Source organism: Schistocerca nitens, chromosome 3 (genome assembly GCF_023898315.1).
Source record: "Schistocerca nitens isolate TAMUIC-IGC-003100 chromosome 3, iqSchNite1.1, whole genome shotgun sequence".
Lineage (NCBI taxonomy): Eukaryota > Metazoa > Arthropoda > Insecta > Orthoptera > Acrididae > Schistocerca > Schistocerca nitens.
Genome location: NC_064616.1, coordinates 603,483,413 through 603,506,960, shown reverse-complemented (window position 1 = coordinate 603,506,960; position 23,548 = coordinate 603,483,413). Strand labels below are relative to the sequence as shown.

General features: G+C 39.9%; 1 protein-coding gene across 1 annotated transcript in view; it reads left to right on the top strand.

Annotated features, from left to right (window-relative positions):
* Nucleotides 1-23,548, top strand: part of LOC126249356 (trypsin-1-like) — a 145,858-nt gene that overhangs the window by 21,017 nt on the left and 101,293 nt on the right. Inside the window, exons 2-3 of the mRNA XM_049951008.1 lie at nt 840-919; nt 9,237-9,413. Coding sequence (XP_049806965.1) covers nt 840-919; nt 9,237-9,413 — 257 coding nt within the window. The remainder of the gene's footprint in view (nt 1-839; nt 920-9,236; nt 9,414-23,548) is intronic.

Genomic DNA, 23,548 nt, shown 5'->3' with positions numbered 1-23,548 from the left:
TTAGTATTGCCAAGCGTGATTCTACATTTCTCCAGAACTCAAAGTGATCTTCGTCGAGGTCAGTTTCTTCCAGTTTCTTCATTCTTTTATAGATAGTGTCAATATTTTGCAACCATGATCTATTAAACTGATGGTTCGATAGTATTCACACCTGTCATCGCCTGCCTCTTTGGAATTGCAATTATTAAATTGTTCTGAAGTATGAGGTCATTTCTCCTGTCTCATGTATCCTGCACAACATGTGCAAAAATTTTGTCATTGCTGCCTCTTCCAACGTATTATCAACAGAAATACCAAAAACTATCGGAGGCAAACTGCATCATTGTCGTAAGTCTAAATTTGTTGTTACTTTGAGATTCTTTTTCCACCAGTGGCTGTTTTTGAGATTTTGTACATTTTTTGGATTAATTCCAGTAAGTGATGTAGTATGTCATTCTTGTCTAGTATTTCCCCGCAACATTCTCCTATTTACTCTGTCAAAGACTGTCACGTAGTCAGTAAATATTACTTATGTTTCTCTATTTTATCCTATATGTTTTTCAGTTGTTTCAAGGGCAGAGCAAAATGCTCATTTCCTAACTTGTTGTTTCAGTGTAGTCTTTAAGATATTGGGCTGTTGATGTAGATGTCCCTTGACCTTGGTTTGAATTCCAGCGTCTGCTCAGTTTACTGTTATTTGCAAATGTAGTGCTGTTTGTTGCTTGTCGTTTAGTAGACAGTCCATTGAGCCTTCGGTAACTGGAAAAAATCTTGTTTCTCTCTGGATTCTGTAACTGTGTATGTCTTACAATTTATTTAACATTATTTATTATTTTTGACGGTATACACTTTGTTTGCAGTCCGATCGGGTACAGCGTATCCTGTGGCGTCAACCAGTACTACGAGAGTCGTATTGTTGGTGGAGCGAGTGCAGAACCAGGTAAATTATTTAGCTCAGCTGCGTCCGCTTTTGACTGCATTCTCATTTTCGTATTAGCATAATGCCTTCCTTAGAGTTACAAATATTGTGACAACTAAGGACAATTAAATATACGATAATAAAACAAAAAAAGATCTTGTAGACACATTTTTCTTGTTTGTTTTGCTAACAGAAACCATTAAACAGGTAACACAAAACAAGTATTAAAGACACCGCATGTTAAGATATTTAATCCGTGTATAGAAGAACTGCGAACATCTATTAAGAAAAGATACTTCTCAGGTGTCAGCAGACAGATGAATACATAAAAAGCTAATGGATTCATTAGCTTGTGGGACATGGGGTCCTCGTTTTTAGTAGGGAACGGATAGAGGGAGAGGGAGAGGGAGAGGGAGAGAGAGAGAGAGAGAGAGAGAGAGTAGGAAGGGAGGAACGAAGATTAGGATTTAACTTTCAGTCGACAGCCAGGTCATTAGAAACGGAGTACAAGATTGGAATGTTTCAAGGATGGGGAAGGAAATCGGCCATATGTATTTTGTTAATGCCAACCAGCATCTGATTGTAGGTTTATATTGTTATAGGACATTTGCACATTTAACTCTATATATCTGTTCATGTATACGTTGTTTATGTTTTTACAACTTTTTATCGACTTTACTTTGTCGTCATATCAACGACAGTTGTATATCGGACTAACATTGTGTCGTATATTTGTTGATTTCTGATGCGATTTCTTCAGGGTTGGGGGAAAGGTTTTTTCGAAAATATTCCGCTTCCATAGTCGTTGAAGGCTTTATGCATTGTACATTTGACAATCAGATGCGTTTTATTCAGCATCTCAGTATCCTTACTCGTATGCTTTATGCTTTGTTCTACATCTACATCTACATTTATACTCCGCAAGCCACCCAACGGTGTGTGGCGGAGGGCACTTTACGTGCCACTGTCATTACCTCCCTTTCCTGTTCCAGTCGCGTATGGTTCGCGGGAAGAACGACTGTCTGAAAGCCTCCGTGCGCGCTCTAATCTCTCTAATTTTACATTCGTGATCTCCTCGGGAGTTCTTTTGTAGTGTTGTGCAGTAGTTCTTGTTTCCTTAGAAGTTTCTTTATAGAGGCCGTATACCACGCACGTTCCCTCTCATTATGAACTATTCTGATGGGTGCGTATTTATTCAGTGCTTGGTCAACTGTGCTTCCAGCCTTCAGATTCTGCCAAATCTAAGTGTTTCAATTTTTCCCTTGGGATATGGCATTACTGCGCCATTATCTACCTTACTGCTACTGCTAGGTACTGGTAGACCCTCAGGAAACTGAAAGCACGATTTCGAAGAGTTCGTCCACACGTGGAGCACCCTGTCCTTCACATGACAATGCCAGACCACACATGAAAGCTGCGACACCTGTAACAATTTGAAACCTCGATTTGATACCTTCCTTAGTTCTGTGACAAAAAAATGAAGCAAGATTCACGAGACGATTAGGAGAAACTGGTAGACTAACTGAATACTGTAGAAAATACTAGCTGCCTGGCTTTCTTGCCTAACTTCGGAGGTCCATAACTCGATTAATATCAGCCACCACAACATGCCACTTGTAACTTTCATAAGAGCCAATTTCATGAGCCAATTAAGAGAAACCTGTGAAAGAAAGGGCCGAGGCCACAAAGCATGTATTTTCTGTGATATTCAATTCCCTGTTTGGCAGTTTCCCCTAATCAGTTCGTGAATCTGCCATTTTTTTTTTGTCACAAAACTAAAGAAGCTGTCTACTACAGATGTACAGATGTTTCAAGTGCAAATGGTTCAAATGGCACTGAGCACTATGGGACTTAACATCTGAGGTCATCAGTCCCCTATAACTTAGAACTACTTAAACCTAACTAAATCACACACATCCATGCCCAAAGCAGGATTCGAACCTGCGACCGTAGCGGTCACGCGGTTCCAGACTGAAGCGCCTAGAATCGCTCGGTCACACCGGCCGGCATGTTGGAAGTGGCATATTGCGACGGTTAAGAATTATTGAGTTTCGGACCTCCAAAGTTAGAGGCCGAGAACATACAGTACCTTTTTCCTTTGTTATTTCATAGACGGTTTCACCTAATAAGCTCGTTAATCTGGCTTCATTTTATGTCACAAATCTAAGGAAGGAGTCTACTGGATGCTACAATTGGCATGTTGTCTTGCGTGATATTCATGGAATGACTGACCTCCGAATTTAACGTCGAGGATGCGGACACTGTAAATAGTGGAGTTCTTTTGTAGATCAACTGCTTTTGTGTTCTATTTTTTGGGTATAACTTACTGTTCGCGCAAAGTTGACACTCGGCGCGGTGGGTGATGGGAGTGACTGTAAATGGGAAATACTTTTACAGTCGCTCCCATCAGCCATCGCGATGAGTTTCAACTTTGTTTCCACGTGTAGTAATCAGAATGCTTATTGTCGTTGTACCTGAGTGATTCATTTACTAATAGCAATTAATGAACACTTTATTTTTGTGTATTATATGTGCAGTTTTGCAGATGTTGCATCACTTATGGATCAGTTTTGTGTGTGATTCACATTCCTTGTATAACGTTAACTGCTTGTATAATGTTAACTGTTTACATCTACAGGTTTCTTTGTTGGCCGAGTGTGTTTGATTCTGAGTATTTTATTAATTGTGTTACTGCCCAAATCAAGCTTGAAAACAACCTGTGCAGAGCGTCTATGTGAGTAAGTTGGCACCACTGCCACCAGAAAAAATCTGAAAACAAAGCTAACTTAAAGCCAGTGAGTTTTATATTACCTTGATATTCAGCTCCCATGACTGTTGCAGAAGGAATACTGGAAGATTAGTACAGTCAGATGTGTAATAAGACCAAAAGGTCTTATTACACATCTGACTGTACTAATCTTATCTTTCAGTTCCTTGTCTTGCCAGAGTGTTTTCTACAGTCTTCAGAGCAGTGAAGCTGCTGGAGACACCTAGATCAAAGAAAGCAGACTTACAGTACCGTTTGAAATTCTTGCCTGATCTGGCAGGTTTGACTACAGTGCACTTAGCTATTGTATTTATAATTTCGCTGCTGACAGTTGCAACTCTCAACTGTTCTAGTTATGCCTGTGCTACTCCTAGGTCAGCTTAAGAGTTTCAAGACCAACTGCTCTTTTTCCAGGACTGATTTGAGAACAAATGGCTCTCAGCACTATGGGACTTAACTTCTGAGGTCATCAGTCCCCTAGAACTTAGAACTACTTAAACCTAACTAACCTAAGGACATCACACACAGCCATGCCCGAGACAGGACTCGAACCTGCGACCGTAGCGGTCGCGCGGTTCCAGACTGTAGCGCCTAGAACCGCTCGGCCACTTCGTCCGGCGATTTGAGAACACTTCCCTACACAAGTGACATACATTTGCAAAGCCCACCCTCCTTCAAATGGTTCCACCTGTGTCAGTTTTGCTACTAATCATGATAACACCTAGTATACAAATTTTGCACTTTGGCACCTCAGACACTCTCTCAAATTGGTGCCCCAAGCAGCTGGTTGTATGGCTTGAACCTTAAACCAGCTGCGTCTTTCTCCATTTGTGAAGCAATAGGCACAGCTACTGCAGTGCCAAAGGCTAGTTACACCTCTGTCCTAGTTGGGTACTTTACAGTATACAGCATGAAATAAGCGTAGGCAGTCTTCACACTGTTGACCATACCTCACTACTCTGTGGCAGTTAACACACTTGTCCATTATGATGATTTTTTTTTCTTGCAATTTAGTGGTAGTTACTGAACAAAAAATTATGTCTTCGTGAACTTATGCAGTTTTACTTAATAAAAAACCAATGACTAATGATACCAATATGAAATTTATCAAAGAAACCTATGTAAGTGATGTATAAACGTTACTGAATTAGCTAAATGTTATGTTATGATACTAAATATTTTCCACAAAAGATGATGTTCCCTGTACATGATTAAAATGCCAATACAACGGAATGAGATGAGGTTAAGTTCGTTTACTACAAAAGTATAAAGTGAAGAAACATTTTAATAAAATATAGTAACACAGTTTGATACTTTCTACATCTACATCCATACTCCGCAAGCCACCTGACGGTGTGTGGCGGAGGGTACCTTGAGTACCTCTATCGGTTCTCCCTTCTATTCCAGTCTCGTATTGTTCGTGGAAAGAAGGATTGTCGGTATGCTTCTGTGTGGGCTCTAATCTCTTTGATTTTATCCTCATGGTCTCTTCGCGAGATATACGTAGGAGGGAGCAATATACTGCTTGACTCTTCGGTGAAGGTATGTTCTCGAAACTTTAACAAAAGCCCGTACCGAGCTACTGAGCGACTCTCCTGCAGAGTCTTCCACTGGAGTTTATCTATCATCTCCGTAACGCTTTCGCGATTACTAAATGATCCTGTAACGAAGCGCGCTGCTCTCCGTTGGATCTTCTCTATCTCTTCTATCAACCCTATCTGGTACGGATCCCACACTGCTGAGCAGTATTCAAGCAGTGGGCGAACAAGTGTACTGTAACCTACTTCCTTTGTTTTCGGATTGCATTTCCTTAGGATTCTTCCAATAAATCTCAGTCTGGCATCTACTTTACCGACGATCAACTTTATATGATCATTCCATTTTAAATCACTCCTAATGCGTACTCCCAGATAATTTATGGATTTAACTGCTTCCAGTTGCTGACCTGCTATTTTGTAGCTAAATGATAATGGATCTATCTTTCTATGTATTCGCAGCACATTACACTTGACTACATTGAGATTAAATTGCCATTCCCTGCACCATGCGTCAATTCGCTGCAGATCCTGCTGCATTTCAGTACAATTTTCCATTGTTACAACCTCTCGATACACCACTGCATCATCTGCAAAAAAACCTCAGTGAACTTCCGATGTCATCCACAAGGTCATTTATGTGTATTGTGAATAATAACGGTCCTATGACACTCCCCAGCGGCACACCTGAAATCACTCTTACTTCGGAAGACTTCTCTCCATTGAGAATGACATGCTGTGTTCTGTTATCTAGGAACTCTTCAATCCAATCACACAATTGTTCTGATAGTCCATATGCTCTTACTTTGTTCATTAAACGACTGTGGGGAACTGTATCAAACACCTTGCGGAAGTCAAGAAACACGGCATCTACCTGTGAACCCGTGTCTATGGCCCTCTGAGTCTCGTGGACGAATAGCGCGAGCTGGGTTTCACACGACCGTCATTTTCGAAACCCATGCTGATTCCTACAGAGTAGATTTCTAGTCTCCAGAAAAGTCATTATACTCGGACATAATACGTGTTCCAAAATTCTACAACTGATCGACGTTAGAGATATAGGTCTATAGTTCTGCACATCTGTTCGACGTCCCTTCTTGAAAACGGGGGTGACCTGTGCCCTTTTCCAATCCTTTGGAACGCTGCGCTCTTCTAGAGACCTACGGTACGCCGCTGCAAGAAGGGGGGCAAGTTCCTTCGCGTGCTCTGTGTAAAATCGAACTGGTATCCCATCAGGTCCAGCGCCCTTTCCTCTTTTGAGCTATTTTAATTGTTTCTCTATCCCTCTGTCGTCTATTTCGATATCTACCATTTTGTCATCTGTGTGACAATCTATAGAAGGAACTACAGTGCAGTCTTCCTCTGTGAAACAGCTTTGGAAAAAGACATTTAGTATTTCGGCCTTTAGTCTGTCATCCTCTGTTTCAGTACCATTTTGGTCACAGAGTGTCTGGACATTTTGTTTTGATCCACCTACCGCTTTGACATAAGACCAAAATTTCTTAGGATTTTCTGCCAAGTCAGTACATAGAACTTTACTTTCGAATTCATTGAACGCCTCTCGCATAGCCCTTCTCACACTACATTTCGCTTCGCGTAATTTTTGTTTGTCTGGAAGGCTTTGGCTATGTTTATGTTTTCTGTGAAGTTCCCTTTGCTTCCGCAGCAGTTTTCTAACTCGGTTGTTGTACCACGGTGGCTCTTTTCCATCTCTTACGATCTTGCTTGGCACATACTTATCCAACGCATATTGTACGATGGTTTTGAACTTTGTCCATTGATTCTCAACACTATCTGTACTTGAGACAAAACTTTTGTATTGAGCCATCTCTGTAATCTGCTTTTTGTCACTTTTTCTAAACAGAAAAATCTTCCTACCTTTTTTTAATATTTCTATTTACGGCTCAAATCATTGTTAAACTTGTATGGCTACGAAGTCTTTCGCGACGTATTTCTTGAGTAAAAATCTCTCGGTGTACATGCCGCGTCAAATCAGGATAGAACTCCAAGCTTTCGACCACTACCTCCATGGTCGTCGTCAGGTCTAAAACTGACTGTCGTGAACTAGCGAGGTTCCCACTTTTATATGCAAAGGACGGCTTCTGATTGGGGTAGTTGCTATCCCGCGTTGCTTGCAGCGCCATCCCTTGAATCAGGAGGTAAAGTGCGAGAAGTTTTTCTCTGCGATTTTTCTTTATCCAGTGCACTCTTCCACGTGTTGCTAAGTGCATAGCCGTTGTCTCTATTAAAGTTATTATCGCTAAGTCTAATTTCGACTGCTTCCCGGATCACAGAGTCCCAGTAATTCGATGTGTGGGCTATTACTCTGGTTTCTTCAAATAAAATCTTATGCTTGTTAAGCAGGCTATGTTCAGCCACCGCTGATTTTTCCAAATACCTGTATTTCAGGTAGCGTTGGTGCTCGATGCAGCGGTCGGCAACGGTTCCTACAGACTGGCCCACGTAATTCTTGCCGCATTCGCAAGGAATAGTATAAATTCCCGGCACTCTTAAGCCGAGACTATCTTTGACTGGTCTCAACATTTCCTTAATTTTCCTAGGTGGTCGGAAAACTGGTTTTATTCCTTGCCTCTTCAGGACTCTGGCTATCTTGCTCGTTGTAGCACCGCAAAAAGGAAGCCGTGCTATGTGTTGGTCCTCTTCTTGTATGTGGCCGGCATCGTGTCTTACTTTCTTGGACAATACTGATTTAATTTCACCGGCAGAATAACCATTCCTCTTAAAAACAGTCGTCAAATGGTTAATCTCGGGACCGAGGTGGTCCTTGTCGGAAATAGTCCTGGCTCTGTGTACTAAAGTATTCAGCATAGCTCTCTTCTGAGACGGATGATGGAAGCTATGGCTATGCAGATATAAGTCTGTATGGGTTGGCTTCCTGTACAAAGAATAGCCCAGTCGTCCATCCGGCTTTCGCTCTACCAACACATCTAAAAAAGGTAACTTCCCTTCCTTCTCTACCTCCAATGTAAATTTTATGTTTGGATGTACACCATTCAGATGTTCGACGAGCTGCTGCAGCGTGTCGCTGCCGTGTGGCCAGATTAAAAAAGTATCGTCGACGTATCTGTAGAAGCATGATGGGCGGAGGTGAGCACTGCTCAGGGCCCGTTCTTCGAAGTCCTCCATGAAAACATTCGCTATTGCTGGTGACAGTGGCGAACCCATGGCTGTTCCATCCGTCATTTCATAATAATTTCCACTGTATAAAAAATAAGTGGTCGTCAAGGTATGCCAGAACAACTTCAAAATTTCTGAGGAGAAATGAGCAGCCAACAGTTGTAATGTGTCATCCACATTGTTACTCATTGTTAAACTTGATGGAAATCTCTCAACCGCTGTATATAAATAGCATACTAGAATCATTGACTATTGCTTAGAACAGTTTCAGTAATGTAATCCCCTTCCCTATCAAAAGGGTCAGCAAACATATAGAAACAACATTTGATAATTCATGATAAAAAGCTTTAAATTTTCTCATGTTTTATAAAAACTGTGCATCTTATGCGGTAGCAATAGCAGTTCTACACCAGAGAAAAAAATTGTTTGAAAAGATGAATCACTGAAATTCACTAAAAACTGTAAATTTCAGCTAAATCAAACATTTTCATTTAAGTCATGATAAAATAAGAGTGTTGGTGGCGTTTTTTTATGACAATGAAGGCACAAAAATAATAGAATTTTAGGTATTGTAATGCTGTGTTTGCAGCATATCAGTACTGGTTCTACTAATTATATTACAAATGTTGCAGACTGAAGTTACATACATTGATGTGCTCCAAATATCTTCCTGACTGGACTACACCTTTAATTTACATTGGAAAAAGTGTAGTGAAGTTCTGTTTTGTTTTGCTTTACAGAACAACTTAAACTGTTTGTCAAATTCGCACATTCATGCATTTTGCACTTTGCCTCTTTTTTTACAGTCATAAGTTAATGAATTGTTACAGACCTAGTCTGTTTTCCTTTTACTGCAACAAAAAAGGGCTATATTTGCCCTGTGTAATGCTTGTTTTAGGACAGTTCCCATGGCAGGTGTCCATTCAGCTGGTTACTGGCTGGACTGCGAGGCATGTTTGTGGAGGAGCTGTGTTAGCAGAATACTGGGTCATTACAGCAGCACACTGTGTTCAGAAGTTAGGCACGAAGACCCTGTCAGTTGTTGCAGGAGATCATAATTTATATGAAGAAGAGGGTAAGTTAGTTAACAAAAAGCTTCTTTACTAAACTTCACCACATATTTGACTATTTTTGCATAAAAATAATAATGATTTTAAACTCAACAAAGTAAACAATGCAAAGCATTGACATGAATGAAACTTTCTCAGAAACGCCACAGTGTTATATCAGTAGAGATACACACTTTATAATACAATTTTGATGAGTATTTGAAAAGTAATAAGCATTTAATCACATAAATAGCTCCATGTAGCTGTTGCTATGAGTGCCTTCAAAAAACTGCAAAAGACCTAAAACTGTATTGGCTGTATGTGATGTTATCGTCAAATGATATAAATAACGAGAGGAGGGAGCTGCCGCATTTAAAGTCACTTGAACACATCACTTTGCATACAGTAACTGGCCAAGTAACAGCATTAAACTTACCAATTGCATGAATATGTGCTTTAAGCTAGCAATATATTATATTTAGGCAGATACTAAAAATAGCTTTCAAAATGTGTGTTGTTTTCTAATTCTAGCACAAATTTTGTTGCAAAGAATTATTTCCTACCACACATATACACTCTAGGATGAAAAAAGGATGCACCACAAAGGAATTATCCAAAATGGATAGAAATCAGTGGATGTGATGTATATGTACAGAGAAACAAATGATTACAATCTCACAAAAATTTTCATGATTTATTCAACAGAAAGTGCTTCTCAAATTGAGCTACAGTAATACATTGCTCCACCTCTGGCCATTACTCAAGCAGTAATTTGGGTTGTCATTGTTGATACAGTTGCTGAATGTCCTCCTGAGGGACATTGTGCCAAATTCTGTCCAATTGGTATGCTAGATCAGCAAAATCCTGAGCTGGGTGGAGAGTCCTACCAATAAGGCTCCAAATTTTCTCAATTGGGGAGAGATCCATCACCTTGCTGGGCAAGGTGGGGTTTGGCAAGCACAAAGACAAGTAGTAGAAACTCTCGCCATGTACAGGCAGGCAGGCATTATCGTGTAAGTCCAGGATGGCTTGTCATGAAGGGCAACAAAATAGGGTGTAGAATATCATCGTCATACTACAGTGTTGTGAAGGTGCTACAGATGACGACCAAATGGGTCTTGCTATGAAAAGAAATTTCACCCCAGACCATCTCTTCTAGTTTATGGTCTGCATGGTGGGTGACAGGTTGGTATACCACACTGTCCGGTGCACCTCAGGACACGTCTTTGTCCTAATATCCCATTGACTGGAGTAGAATTGTCTTCAGTGATGCATCCGACTTCGAATGGGGCCCAAATGATCAGCGAAGACATGAATGGAGACATCTCAGACACCAGTGAGTCACCAAACAGACTGTTGCCCACCATACAGCCTGACAACCAGGCGTTCATTCCAAGACCCTTCAGTTGTCATTCGTGGCAGCCTTACAGTACAGCAGTATGTCAGTGATATTCTACACCCTGTTTTGTTGTCCTTCATGGCAAGACAACCTGGGCTTACATTCCAGCAATATAATGCGTACCCTTACACAAGAAGAGCTTCTGCTGCTTGTATTTGTGCTTGCAAAACCTGACCTTAGCCAGCAAGGTCACCAGATCTCTCCCCAATTTAGACCATTTTGAGCTTTATGGGCAGGGCTCTCCAACCAGTTAAGGATTCTGATGATCTAACAAGCCAGTTGGGCAGAATTTGACATTATTATTATTCTTCCTTTTCTCAGACGTTATGTCTGGTCAAAGATGGAAAGTGACGCGGACCTTGATCAAGCGTGACTTCCTTTTAACTGTACGGTATATGTTACATTGCATTTAGGAACTTTCGGGTAATTGAACATGTATCAATAATTACAGATTTCTGTAGTTGTATATATACGTTTGGATGTAGCTGTATTGCATTGATGTACTGGTGGATATTATGTGGTATGACTCCTGTAGTTATCCGCTTGTGATGTGATCTACTGTTTCTATTCGTTGTTTGCAAAGTCTGCATTTATCTGTTGTGGTATTGGGATCTTTAATAATATGCTTGCTGTAATATCTGGTGTTTATTGTTTGATCCTGTATTGCAATCATGAATCCTTCCGTCTCACTGTATATATTGCCTTTTCTTAGCCATGTGTTGGATGTGTCTTGATCGATGTGTGGCTATGTTAGATGATACGGGTGCTTGCCATGTAGTGTTTTCCTTTTCCAATTTACTTTCTTTGTTATGTTATGTATATGTACAGACAAACAAATGATTATAATCTCACAAAAATTTTCATGATTTATTCAACAGAAAGTGCTTCTCAAATTGATTTTGTGTGGGTATGTTCCAGTAATATTGTATCCATAATTTGTATTATTTAGCATGTTGGATAGTGGGTTCAGAGCAAGGCAGAACCAGAAAGGACTTAATGAGTCTCCTTGGTATATTCCACGCTTAATCTGTATTGGCTGTGATGTGATATTATTTGAATTTGTTTGGATATTAAGTGTGGTTTTCCAATTTTTCATTACTATGTTTAGGAACTGTATCAATTTAGGATCTACTTTGTATATTTCCAATATTTGTAGTAACCATGAGTGGGGTACACTATCAAAAGCTTTTTGGTAATCAATGTATGCATAGTGTAGCAACCTTTGTTTAGTTTTAGCTTGATATGTCACCTCTGCATCTATTATCAGTTGCTCTTTACATCCTCGTGCTCCTTTGCAACAGCATTTTTGTTCTTCATTTATAATTTTATTCTGTGTTGTATGTGTTATTAATTTCTGTGTAATGACTGAAGTTAATATTTTGTATATTGTTGGTAGGCATGTTATGGGGCGATATTTAGCTGGGTTTGCTGTGTCTGATCTTTAGGTTTCAGAGACGTTATTCCATGTGTAAGTGTATCAGGGAATGTATATGGGTCTGCAATGTAACTGTTAAATAATTTAGTTAGATGTGAATGTGTTGAGGTGAACTTCTTTAGCCAGAAATTTGCTATTTTATCTTTTCCAGGGGCTTTCCAATTGTGAGTAGAATTAATTGATTGGGTGACTTCATGTTGCAAACTTATCACTTCAGGCATTTGTGGTATCATCTTGTATGTGTCTGTTTCTGCTTGTATCCACCGTGCATGCCTGTTATGTTGTACCGGGTTTGAACATATGTTGCTCCAGAAGTGTTCCATGTCTGTTATGTTTGGTGGATTGTCTATTTTAATGTGTGTGTTATCTATTGTCTGGTAAAATTTCTTTTGGTTTGTGTTGAATGTTTGGTTCTGTTTCCTTCGATTTTCACTTTTTTTGTATCTTCTAAGTCGTTTGGCCAATGCTTGTAATTTCTGCTTCTTTTCATCTAATTGCTCTATCGCTTCTTCTTGTGAGATTTTACCTAACCTTTTTCATTTTTGTTTCTGACATTTCATTTCTTATAAATTGCGTTAACTGTCCGATGTCTTTTCTCAGTTTTTCTATTCTGATCTGTAGCCTGTGTTGCCATGCTGGTTTTGTGGGTTTCTTCTGTGTGTTGGTTGGTTCTGATCTCTGCCTAGTGTGTATATTTAGTGTAGTGAGTGCGCCTATATAAACCAGTAGTTGTAACTCTTCCATAGTTGTATTTTCATTTTTTTTGTTGTGTATGATTGTGTTGATAGTTGTTATTGTTGTTTCGACTTGTGGGTTATTTGGTGGTCTATGCAAGAATGGTCTAATGTCTGTATTTGTGTCTTTGTATTCTATATATGTCAGCTGAAATTTTTCTTCTTTATCTAACATGTGTGTCACTTCGTGTTCTATTTGTGCTTGTTCTGGTGGCTGTCTTAAGATTTCGTTTTCCTCTGATTGTTTAATTGATGCGTGTGTTCTTGGTTTGTTTGCTCTGGGATGTTTGAGTCCATTACTGTATTTTCTTCTTCTTCTGATTGCACATTATTTTGTTCCAGTAATTTTTGTACTTGTTGTTTGATGTTTTCTAATTCTGACTGTGGTATCCTGTTATTTTTTATTATTACACGGATCTGATCAGCTAGCCATTGTTCTGTTAAAAATTTTAGTTCTGGGTATCTGGTAATAAATGTTGTGTATACTTGTGATCTGTATCCAGTTGTGTTTGTTCCTAAGTTTGTTGCTTCATAATAACAGAACATGAGGTGTCGGTTAACTTCATCTGACCATCTCATCTTCTGTCTTTGTTTTCCTTCTAGAGTGGTTGCAGGAAGCATATATTGCAAAACACCTCTATTTGGATTTAAATCATTTGCCGTGTGGCTAGCAGTGTCGTTACCATTGTGGATGGGCATAGGGTTCAAGCGTCATCCCCGACCATGACGGCGCTTGTCCGAGGCTTCATTAGTTCTGTCCTGAACCAACTAATCACACTAAAAGGGGGGTTAGCCCTATTAGTGGTTTGTTCTTTTCGTCGCCTTTTACGACTGGCAGAACATACCGGAGGCCTATTCTTATCCCGGGCCTCCACGAGGTTATTATTGTTATTATTATTATTATTATTATTAACAGTAGTAATACAGTGATGTCATTTAGAACTCTGACTGATCTAAGATTGTGACTGTACCTCTTCCACTTATACTTTATTAATATGCCACTAACTATAATAATGATAGTAAAAATAATCAAACTGGGCAGCCAGAAGTCATGGTTAGAATTGTTACATTTGAAGACGTGCCCCATGTGATGCCCAGGTGTTTGATGAGATGTTGTTTGTGGCACAAGTTTAGATCCAATATCTGAGAAATCTATTACAGACTTGTGTGTAATGAATGTGGCAGCATGTTGGGAGTTAACTGTCTTTGAATGTGGGATGACAGTTGGTGCAAGATGTGTGGATCATAGCATATTGGAGATTACACATGTATTTGGGTTTCTGAGGTCAACAGTGTCTAGTCTGGGTCTTGAATATTACAGGGAGAATGTTTCCACATACAAACTGCTGCACAGGATGTCAGAGGGTGTTTGATGAACAGAGGTCGCTTCACTTCCACAGATCTCTATGGGGTAACTGGCAGTCAACTGTGTGTCCAATTGCTGCTGATTTGAATATAGGTGTCAGGAGCCCACCATTTGATCACCGTATGGGGACAAATGCACCATACAGGCTTTGGCAGCTGATGACTGATAGATGTCACAGGATCTGTTTTGGAACAGAAGTTTCACAGTTAGGTTTTTCATTTTATTTATTTATACTTGTTTGTATTTGTGTATAGTTCAGAGGTCATAGCCCTATTCCTAGGTGCTCAGTCATGCATACAGCCTAGCTGTTCAGATGGAATTTGGCACTGTATCACAATGTCTTGCTATAAATTTGACCATTCACTGTATAACAACATTTTATTTAGTAACATTTGTTTTTGTATATATCAAAAGGTAGCAAATATTGCAGTTTTTTAATACATTGCAATTTCATTTTTCTGAATATTTTTAAACTAAAGATTAGTTTTCAGTTTACATAAAATTTATCTTTGTTCTATCCTTCTCTGAAAGCACATAATATTTTTTAAAGACAGAATAAGAGAAAGACATACCTGGTGTACATAAAGCCCGGGAACACTTTCAGTTATATATTGCACAACAACTAAACATTGTATGGATGTCATACATAATGCATTTTTAAGAGAAACATTGAAAGTATTTTTTTACAAAAATTTGATATGTGAACCACGAGTGACCCGGCAAACATCAATACGGTAATCAAATTCCTGCAATACCCGTCCCTTGACTGTGGCAGTTGCTTTCCGTATTCCCTCCCAGAGCTGTGCTACATTACATGGTAGAGGTAGTAAATGCACCAGATCTTTAATGTGTCCCCACAGAAAAAAGTCACACGGAGTGAGATCTGGTGATCAGGAAGGCGATTTCATGAAGCAGCTGTCCCATTCTGTGTTGTTGTTGTTGTTGTTGTGGTCTTCAGTCCTGAGACTGGTTTGCTGCAGCTCTCCATGCTACTCTATCCTGTGCAAGCTTCTTCATCTCCCAGTACCTACTGCAACCTACATCCTTCTGAATCTGCTTAGTGTATTGATCTCTTGGTCTCCCTCTACCATTTTTACCCTCCACGCTGCCCTCCAATGCTAAATTTGTGATCCCTTGATGCCTCAAAACATGTCCTACCAACCGATCCCTTCTTCTAGTCAAGTTGTGCCACAAACTTCTCTTCTCCCCAATCCTATTCAATACCTCCTCATTAGTTATGTGATCTACCCATCTTATCTTCAGCATTCTTCTGTAGCACCACATTTCGAAAGCCTCTATTCTCTTCTTGTCCAAACTGGTTATCGTCCATGTTTCACTTCCATACATGGCTACACTCCATACAAATACGTTCAGAAACGACTTCCTGACACTTAAATCTATACTCGATGTTAACAAATTTCTCTTCTTCAGAAACGATTTCCTTGCCATTGCCAGTCTACATTTTATATCCTCTCTACTTCGACCATCATCAGTTATTTTAGTCCCTAAATAGCAAAACTCCTTTACTACTTTAAGTGTCTCATTTCCTAACCTAATTCCCTCAGCATCACCCAATTTAATTTGACTACATTCCATTATCCTCGTTTTGCTTTTGTTGATGTTCATCTTATATCCTCCTTTCAAGACACTATCCATTCCATTCAACTGCTCTTCCAAGTCATTTGCTGTCTCTGACAGAATTACAATGTCATCGGCGAACGTCAAAGTTTTTACTTCTTCTCCATGAATTTTAATACCTACTCCGAATTTTTCTTTTGTTTCCTTTACTGCTTGCTCAATATACAGATTGAATAACATCAGGGAGAGGCTACAACCCCGTCTCACTCCTTTCCCAACCACTGCTTCCCTTTCATGCCCCTCGACTCTTATAACTGCCATCTGGTTTCTGTACAAATTGTAAATAGCCTTTCGCTCCCTGTATTTTATCCCTGCCACCTTCAGAATTTGAAAGAGAGTATTCCAGTTAACGTTGTCAAAAGCTTTCTCTAAGTCTACAAATGCTAGGAACGTAGGTTTTCCTTTTCTTAATTTTTCTTCTAAGATAACTCGTAAGGTTAGTATTGCCTCACGTGTTCCAACATTTCTACGGAATCCCAACTGATCTTCCCCGAGGTCCGCTTCTACTAGTTTTTCCATTCGTCTGTAAAGAATTCGCGTTAGTATTTTGCAGCTGTGACTTATTAAACTGATAGTTCGGTAATTTTCACATCTGTCAACACCTGCTTTCTTTGGGATTGGAATTATTGTATTCTTCTTGAAGTCTGTGGGTATTTCGCCTATCTCATACATCTTGCTCACCAGATGGTAGAGTTTTGTCATGACTGGCTCTCTCAAGGCCATCAGTAGTTCTAATGGAATGTTGTCTACTCCCGGGGCCTTGTTTTGACTCAGGTCTTTCAATGCTCTGTCAAACTCTTCACACAGTATCTTATCTCCCATTTCATCTTCATCTACATTCTCTTCCATTTCCATAATATTGTCCTCAAGTACATCGCCCTTGTATAAACCCTCTATATACTCCTTCCACCTTTCTGCCTTCCCTTCTTTGCTTAGAACTGGGTTGGCATCTGAGCTCTTGATATTCATACAAGTGGTTCTCTTATCTCCAAAGGTCTCTTTAATTTTCGTGTAGGCAGTATCTATCTTACCCCTAGTGAGACAAGCCTCTACATCCTTACATTTGCCCTCTAGCCATCCCTGCTTAGCCATTTTGCACTTCCTGTCAATCTCATTTTTGAGACGTTTGTATTCCTTTTGGCCTGCTTATTTACTGCATTTTTATATTTTCTCCTTTCATCAATTAAATTCAATATTTCTTCTGTTACCCAAGGATTTCTAATAGCCCTTCTATTTTTACCTACTTGATCCTCTGCTGCCTTCACTACTTCATCCCTCAGACCTACCCATTCTTCTTCTACTGTACTTCTTTCCCCCATTCCTGTCAATTGTTCCCTTATGCTCTCCCTGAAACTCTCTACAACCTCTGGTTTTTTCAGTTTATCCAGGTCCCATCTCCTTATATTCCCACCTTTTTGCAGTTTCTTCAGTTTCAATCTGCAGTTCATAACCAATAGATTGTGGTCAGAATCCACATCTGACCCTGGAAATATCTTACAATTTAAAACCTGGTTCCTAAATCTCTGTCTTGCCATTATATAATCTATCTGATACCTTTTAGTATCTCCAGGATTCTTCCAGGTATACAACCTTCTTTTATGATTCTTGAACCAAGTGTTAGCTATGATTAAGTTATGCTCTGTGCAAAATTCTACAAGGCGGCTTCCTCTTTCATTTCTTTCCCCCAATCCATATTCACCTACTATGTTTCCTTCTCTCCCTTTTCCTACTGATGAATTCCAGTCACCCATGACTATTAAATTTTCGTCTCCCTTCACTACCTGAATAATTTCTTTTATCTCGTCATACATTTCATCAATTTCTTCATCATCTGCAGAGCTAGTTGGCATATAAACTAGTTGGCATATAAACTTGTACTACTGTAGTAGGCATGGGCTTTGTGTCTATCTTGGCCACAATAATGCGTTCACTATGCTGTTTGTAGTAGCTAACCTGCACTCCTATTTTTTTATTCATTACTAAACCTACTCCTGCATTACCCCTATTTGATTTTGTATTTATAACCCTGTAATCACCTGACCAAAAGTCTTGTTTTCCTGCCACCGAACTTCACTAATTCTCACTATATCTAACTTTAACCTATCCATTTCCCTTTTTAAATTTTCTAACCTACCTGCCCGATTAAGGGATCTGACATTCCACGCTCCGATCCGTAGAACGCCCGTTTTCTTTCTCCTGAGAACGACGTCCCCTTGAGTAGTCCCCGCCCGGAGATCTGAATGGGGGACTATTTTACCTCCGGAATATTTTACCCAAGAGGACGCCATCATCATTTAATCATACAGTAAAGCTGCATGTCCTTGGGAAAATTTACGGCTGTAGTTTCCCCTTGCTTTCAGCCATTCGCAGTACCAGCACAGCAAGGCCGTTTTGGTTAATGTTACAAGGCCAGATCAGTCAATCATCCAGACTGTTGCCCCTGCAACTACTGAAAAGGCTGCTGCCCCTCTTCTGGAACCACATGTTTGTCTGGCCTCTGAACAGATACCCCTCTGTTGTGGTTGCACCTACAGTATGGCCATCTGTATCGCTGAGGCACGCAAGCCTCCCCACCAACGGCAAGGTCCATGGTTCATGGGTGGGTCCCATTCTGTAGAACAGCCAATCCATCGATGTGGCAGCTCCATGTTAAAGTACCCATGAAGTTCACGATGAAAATGGAGTGTAGCTGCATCCTGCTGGAAGGTGAACAGAGAGTCCAATTGTATTTGAGGCATCAGCCATTGCTGCAACATGTCCAAGTGGGAGTATCCAGTGACAGTGTTCTCAGCAAAGAAGAATGGCCCGTATAGTTTATGATGTGACAAGGCACAAAAAACATTTATATTTTGAGAATCATGCTCAAATTCAATGCACATGTGTGGATGCTTTGTACCCCAGATTCGACAGTTATGTTAGTGTGAAAAGTGGCTTTGTCACTAAAAATTAAGCAATCAACAATGCCATCCCCATCCTCATTCAATTGTTGCAACTGTGAACAAAACCAAAATGCTTGTCTTTGTTGTCATCATTGTACTTCTACACTAGCTCCACTGTGAATGGTCTCATAGACAGCTTCTGTCGCTGGACTTTCCACACTGTCATTGGAGCCATTTCGAGTTCACGGGATGCATGATACGCTGATTTCTTTTGACTTCTTATGAATGTCTCTCGTATGAGCTCCACATTCACTTCACTCACATTGGGACGTCCACTTCTCTTTGCTGGGCACAAGCAACCTGTCATAATGAATTTGTTTTGCCAGTGGTAAATGGCCTTCCTTGTTGATGGCTTCTTACCATACTTGGTTCTAAATGTCTGTTGAATGGCTGTAGCACACTTGTTTTTGTCAAACTCCAGCACATAGAAAGCTTGCTCCGCACCTAAACTCGCCATGTTTGCAACTAGTGCTGACTATCAGCAAATTACGAAACTACACTGTGATGGTATACATGAAAAAAAAACTGTCATGGTTTTTCTTTAAAATGACGTATGTATGATATCTGTACAATGTTTGGTTCTTGTGCAATAAATAATTTAATGTGTTCCTGGACTTTACATGCACCCTGCATTACTGAAACTCTGAAAAGGATTACTGATAATTAGTTGTTCTAAGATAAATTCACAGCTTCAGTTGTGAATGATTTAAAACATCACTGGACTATATGTCTGCCGCCTCAACTGAGCAACCTCTTTCCGTACAGTGATGTACTATAACTATTAATATGACGTTTCTCTTTGGTTGTTATTGTGTTGTATTGGTGTAGATTAGGGTGTATATTTGGCTTCAATGTTTGGGACAGCAAAATTGCTCTTAATTGCTCAGACTTCTAGTTGGATCAAATGGTTATACAGACATAAGCTTTTAGCAGAGCACACCTATACCATTGTTAAGTACAAATTGACTGCTGTGTGGTTGGTACAATGTTTCTGTCTTGCATTTGCTGCACCAAATTTATTCATTTATTCCACTTAGCAAGATCAAAGCCTTAAGCTACCTCTTATGTCTAACTATACATTCTTTGTGAGTCAGCAGGCAAATATGTATAGTACATGAGCAGTGCATGGTGATGATGATGATCATCATCATCATTATTGTGATAATAATAGTAGAAGTGGTGGAAAATACCTCTAATTTTTAATGTGGCATTGGTTCATCATCTTCAATAATGCCATCCAGAGAAATTGATGGTAGCTGAAACCACATGACAGTTAGTTACTACTTGATAATGGCAAAGGAGCACTCAGCTGACAGCTCATTGGCATATAACCCCTTGATGCAGTTGGGATCCTGGTAAGATTTACTCATATTAGATACGTGTAAGTTACAGTTAAAATATTAACTTTTGAAAATAAACTTGAGCATGATACTGTAGATTCAGCCCCATAGGTTATTCCCACAGACTGTTTATGCAGGACCACTAGCATAATCAGTTTAGCTGAGTTACTGCACCCCATATTTCTATTCCATAATTAACATTTCAGTGCTAGAGGTATATAGTCACCTTTTAGATGTTAAATATAAAGAAAAGTAAAAGCAATTATATTGTCTACTTTATGTTATTGTCATGTAGAGTTTATACAAATATTTTATAGACATCACAGTGAAGTGAGCAGGTTCCAGTGTGTATTTGCTGCTGTGAAAGGAGGAGATATTGTGTGCTCTAATTGCTTTACAGCAAATATTATCCATTTTGTTATTGGCATATGTTGGGCAGTATGAAAAGCCACTACAACATATTAGAGATGGACAAAAATATGGAAACATCAAAAATACAATGCATTACCATGCTTAATGTGGTGTAGGAAAACTCTTTGACATTCAAAACAGCTTCCAGTCATCTCATAATGGATAAATACAGTTCGTGAATGGTTTTCAAGAGAATATTATATTATTCTTCCTCCAAAATAATGGCAAGTTCAGGTAGTGCTGATGGAGGTGGATAATGATCATGCACCCTGTTCTCAAACTAGACCACAAAGGCTCAATAATATTGATAGATGGGGACTGTGGCAGCAATAGTAGATGCAACAGTTCATCCTTGTATTCACAAAAACCAGTCCTGAATTATGTAAGCTGTGTGAATAGGTGCTCTGTCATCCTGGAACACAGCATCACCATTGGGATGGACCTGATTAACCAAAATGGTCACATAATTCTTGGCAGTAATGCAACCTTGTGTAGTAACCATGGGGCTCATAGAATACCATGATATGGTGCCCAAATCATCAATGAACCCCAACCAAGTTTCATTCTTGTATTGTAAACTGGACCAGAAGTTGGAAACATTATGCAAAAAGACTCATCTGACTAAATGACATTCTTCCTTTGTTTTTTTATGCGCATTTGCATCACTGTTGAGAGGCTTCGAAATTCAATCTTGTCCTGAAATTCCCTGCTTGTGGAGCTCACTTCATGTTGGTTTGGTACTGACAGGGTTTATAAGTGTGATGTTCTGTTCTGCAGTGACTTTCTCGCATGCTATCCTCTTATTTTTCATCACAGTCCTCTTCAGTGAGCACCTGTCACTATCACTCAAGCCACTGTTGTCTGTGTTGTGACGTTTCGATGATGTTTGTCTGCTTTCCTGTAGGTGATGTAAATCATCGATGTGGTGCCTCTTGAAACAGAAAACTCTCTGGCTACCTTGGTTATGGAAGCACCCTGCATATGAGCACTAATTTTTCCACATTCAAATTCACTTAGTTTTGACAAAATGCACTCACAGCTACGTAGAACACTGCTCTGACTGTGAGTGACACTTGCAATGTATTGAATACATTCACATTCATGGTCAAATACAACAATACAACCTTCAGGCTTGTGTAGAACCTGAATTTATGTTCAGGCATGCATTCATTGCGGTGTGTCTATATTTGTGTCCAACCCCTGTATATGGTTAAATACAGGTATTGTGTGTGACTGTAATGACACTTATACTCTGATAAAAGTTATATTGGGTAAATGAAAAAGAAATACTGTCTACGTTCAAGACACTATAACAAACAAAAAGTGTTGTGGTGAAATGCCGTATCAACTCAAGTTAGGCATTTATTCTAAGACTTATGATATCTAAATATGGAGATGACTTTTCACCAATAAGTGCAGTTCTAAGTGAGGGGCTCTTTCCCTGATGATCCTACAATTCACAAAACATTAGCTATGTATTTATTCAAATGTGAAGCAAACTTTTTCCACTTTCTTTTTCTTCATGTCAGTATAGGCTGTTGGTCTGTACTATATGGATCATGCTGGTGGTGTCTTGGTTTTTTTAACTACATAAGGCATTGTAAATTGTTTTGAGAAGGGTGTATAATAAATTTTAATGCTGTCACAGCTTTTCACTTCAAGTGTGCGTATTGTCAGTTCTGATGAGAGGTGTCCGTAGGGACTACATTCACAAGTTCTGTATTTGGATCAGTGTGAAACTACGAGGTGCTATCCAAAATTTTTAGGACTGGTGCTGCCATCTGTTGAAAATCTTACCTTTGGACTAATGGTCACCATCACCCTCGAAGTACTTCCTATCTGCATGTACACACCGGTCCCAGTGCTTCTGCCAATGGTCAAACGTTTTCTGTAAGTCCTATTCTTTGAGGGAGTATATCACCAGCAGCGATGCTTCTTGAATCCTCTCTAGATTGTCGAACTGATGGTCTTTCAACCTGAGTTTCAGTTTTGGGAATAGTGCAAAGTCGCAAGGTGCCAAATCTGGTGAGTACAGTGGGTGGGGTACAACCGCGATGTTGTTTTTTGCCAAAAAGGTCCTGGTAAGCAAGGAAGTGTGGCAGGGCACATTGTTGTGATGCAGCAGCCAGTTCCCTTGATGCCAAAGTTAGGGCTGTCGTTGCTGCACATTTTCACAGAGCCGCTGCAAAACGTCACAGTAGTACATAGAATTCACTGTTTGGTTGGATGGGACGAATTCTTTGTGCACAACTCCCTTGGTATCAGAGAAAATGATGATCATGCTGTTCACTTTGCTCTTCACCTGTCTCACCTTTTTGGGTCATGGAGAGGCCAGGCTCTTCCACTGGGATGATTGTTGCTTTGCCTCTGGGTCATAACCGTAAATCCAGCTCTCGTTGCTGTTGATAAACTGTGACAAGAAGGTTCGATCATCAGATGCAGTCTGACGAAGGTCCATGCACACTTCAACATGCTGTGCATTATGATCGGCAGTCAAGAACCGTGGCACAAATTTTGCGGTGACGTGATGCATGCCCAATTCATAAGTCAACATTCGTTGACATGTCCCATAACCAATACCCACTTCATCCGCAAGGTCTTGAATAGTTCAACGTTGATGTGCACGAACCAATTGTTGAAGTTTGGCAACAATGTCTGGCATTGTGCTGCTAACAGGCCTTCCAGTGTGAGCATCATCTTCGACATCTGTACGGCCGGCCCTGAACTGAGCATGCCACTCAAACACAAGTATACGGCTCATGCTCTGTCCCCCAAACACTTGTTGAATCATTGCAAGGTTCTCTGTAGCACTTTTCCCAAGATTCACACACAATTTGATACACACATGCTGTTCTGTTCGCGGATCCATCGTAAAATAGCCACACACCAAACACAGAGT